Source organism: Nothoprocta perdicaria, unplaced genomic scaffold (assembly GCF_003342845.1).
Source record: "Nothoprocta perdicaria isolate Ctin4 unplaced genomic scaffold, notPer1 scaffold_187, whole genome shotgun sequence".
NCBI classification, from domain to species: Eukaryota; Metazoa; Chordata; class Aves; order Tinamiformes; family Tinamidae; genus Nothoprocta; species Nothoprocta perdicaria.
In genome coordinates this window covers 987765-990275 of record NW_020455060.1, presented here as the reverse complement: position 1 = coordinate 990275, position 2511 = coordinate 987765, and the positions used below count along the sequence as shown (strand labels likewise).

Below are 2511 nucleotides of genomic sequence, written 5' to 3'. Positions count from 1 at the left end.
GGCCGGGCGGGCCGGGGGGCTGCGGGGAGAGCGCGGTTCCGGTCCGCTCCTGTGCCGTGCGGGGCTCCAGCAGCAACAGGGGCTGCGATCCCATCCCCGCGCGGGGGTCTGCACCGCTGCAAGGTCCCCACGCCCCATGCAACGTCCCCATGCTCCATGCAATGTCCTCGCGCCCCGTGCATCATCCCTGCACCCCGAGCAACTTCCCCACACTCCAAGCAAGATCCCCGCGCTCCATGCAATGTCCCCACACCCCATGCATTGTCTCCACACCCCGTGAAAGGTCCCTGCACCCCATGCAACATCCCCAGACTCCATGCGACATCCCTGCACCGAGGGCAGCATCACGAGGAGCTGCTCTGTGCGGTGCCGCCAGCTCCGGTCCCTCCCGCCCGCACAAAGCTCCCTTCGTCACCCCGGCCTCGCTGCTGCCGACACATTCCAGCCATGCGGCCCCCGCGTGGTCCCAGAGCCCTTCCCGATGGAGCCCAGCCCGCTGGCACCGCGGGGCACAAGGGACTTTGTGGAGGAGCCGTGGCGCGTGCCCAGCTCCCGCACGGCATCGCCCCGCGCCGCTGCAGCAGCCCCCATCCCTCCTGCTGCCGCATCCCTCCCGGCGCGGCGCTGCCGGGCCCCGGAGCGGCCGGCTCCGAAAGCGCGGCCGGCCCCGCCGCGAGGCCCCGCGCGCCGCTGCACAAAGAGCCCTTCAGCCGCGGCTCACGCGCCTCCTTCCCGCTGCACCGCGGCGAATCCAGCCCGCGGGATGCGCCCGGGGCAGCAGGGGCCTGAACATAATTAATGTGCCCTCGGCCGCGGCCCCGCTCGGCCGTGCCCTGCGCTGCCGCCGCTTCCTCTTTCCTCGCCTGGGGAAAGCCCCGGGTGGCAGAAGTGGCCGGTCGGAGCGCGGGGTCCCGGCACAGCTGTGGGTGTCACGCGGGTGCCGGTGCTCACTGCAGCCTCTCTCCTCTCCTAGTCGCTGCTCTTCCTCGCCTTGGTGGCCGCCGTCTGCCTCGGCCTCAACCTCCTCTTCCTCACCGCCTACCTGATCTGCCTGTGCTGCTGCAAGCGGGATGCGGAGCCCCAGAGCAAGCGGCCCGACTCCTGCTGCGTCACCTGGACGGCCGTGGTGGCCGGGCTCGTGTGCTGGTGAGGCCACGTCACGTCCCCTCAACCCGGGCCACGGCTGGCCCCGTCCCGGTGCCGGCCTATCCCGCTAATCCCGCCCGGAGCGGGGGCGGCGGGCGCTAATCCCGGGCGGGAGCAGATGGCAGGCAGCAGCGGGGCCCGGCAAGCGCGGCCTTTGCCGGGAGCCGCGGGCCGAGGCCGCCGCTCTGATGCAGCCGCGCGCAGACAAAGGGCCCATTTTGGGCTCTGTTTTTGTCTCCGGCTGCAAATGTTGCGCGGAGCCGGCGGCCGGCAGTGCCGAGCCCGCCGGGCCCGTCCCGTGACCGCGCCGCGCGGGGGGGACGCCGGCTGCGGGCCATGGGGTGCTCCCTGGGCCGGGACTTTCCGGGGCGCCGGGGGCTCGGCCCCCCCGCGGTGCCTTGGCAGGGGCACTTCGCAGCTGCGAGCAGCCGTTGGGGTCTGGTGGGGACAAAGGCGCTGGTGTCCGTTGCCTTTGTCAGCATCTGCCACGGGGCGGGAAGGGCCGCGCGGGCCGGCACCGTTCCCGGGGCTCGCCGGGGCCGCGCTGCCGCCCCGCGGGGATCAGCACGGGGATCCCGGCGCTCACCGGGGGCTGGTGTAAAACCCACCGTGGGGTCGGTGCCCGGCGCGGCCGCTCCGCTCACGCGGGGTCCCTGTCCCTGTCCGTGCGCAGCGCGGCCGTCGGCGCCGGCTTCTACGGCAACAGCGAGGCCAACGACGGCGTCTACCAGCTGCTCTACGCGCTGGACAGCGCCAACCACACCCTGAGCGCCATCGACGCCCTGGTAGGGACGGGCACGCGGTGCCACGCGCTCCCCAACCCTAACCCCAACCCATGCCCATGCCCATGTCCATCCCCATGTCCGTCCCCACGCCGCAGCATCCCGGGAGCCCGGGCTCCGTCCCGGCTGGCTGTGGGTGATGTCAGCCCCGCAGAAAGGGCCTTTGTGAACGGCGGGGTTGGAGATGCACACTGGGTGCCCTCTGGCTTTGGCTGCCAGGCTGGGTGCCCTGCAGCTCCCTGCGGGTCCAATTGCACCTGGTTTGCATCCCGAAAGCCGCCTGGGGAGGGAGGGATGGGGAGGTCCCACTTGCAGTGTGGGCAAAGCCCATTATCCCGGTGCCATCTCCACTGGGTGACTGCAGCCCTGGGACAGCACCCTTGGCCATGCCAGAGGTTTTGTGGGAGCGGGTGCCTTCAGAGGGCACCCGGAGCCGAGGAGGGGGGACCCGGGGCATCGCGAGGCAACGAGCCCGGCACGGCCGCGCCGCTCCGTCCCGCAGGTGGCCGGCACGGCGCTGCAGATGGGCCCGGAGCTGGAGCAGCCGCTGGCGCGGCTCGGCGAGGCGCTGGCGTCGCGGGAC

The 2511-nt window shown here is 72.6% G+C and overlaps 1 protein-coding gene across 1 annotated transcript in view; it reads left to right on the top strand.

Annotated features, from left to right (window-relative positions):
- The first annotated feature begins 316 nt into the window (after positions 1-316).
- The window catches only part of TTYH2 (tweety family member 2), a 5341-nt gene continuing 3146 nt past the window's right edge, over positions 317-2511 (top strand). The window contains exons 1-3 of the mRNA XM_026036859.1: positions 317-361; positions 974-1146; positions 1820-1948. Of these exons, the coding sequence (XP_025892644.1) occupies positions 317-361; positions 974-1146; positions 1820-1948 (347 nt within the window). The remainder of the gene's footprint in view (positions 362-973; positions 1147-1819; positions 1949-2511) is intronic.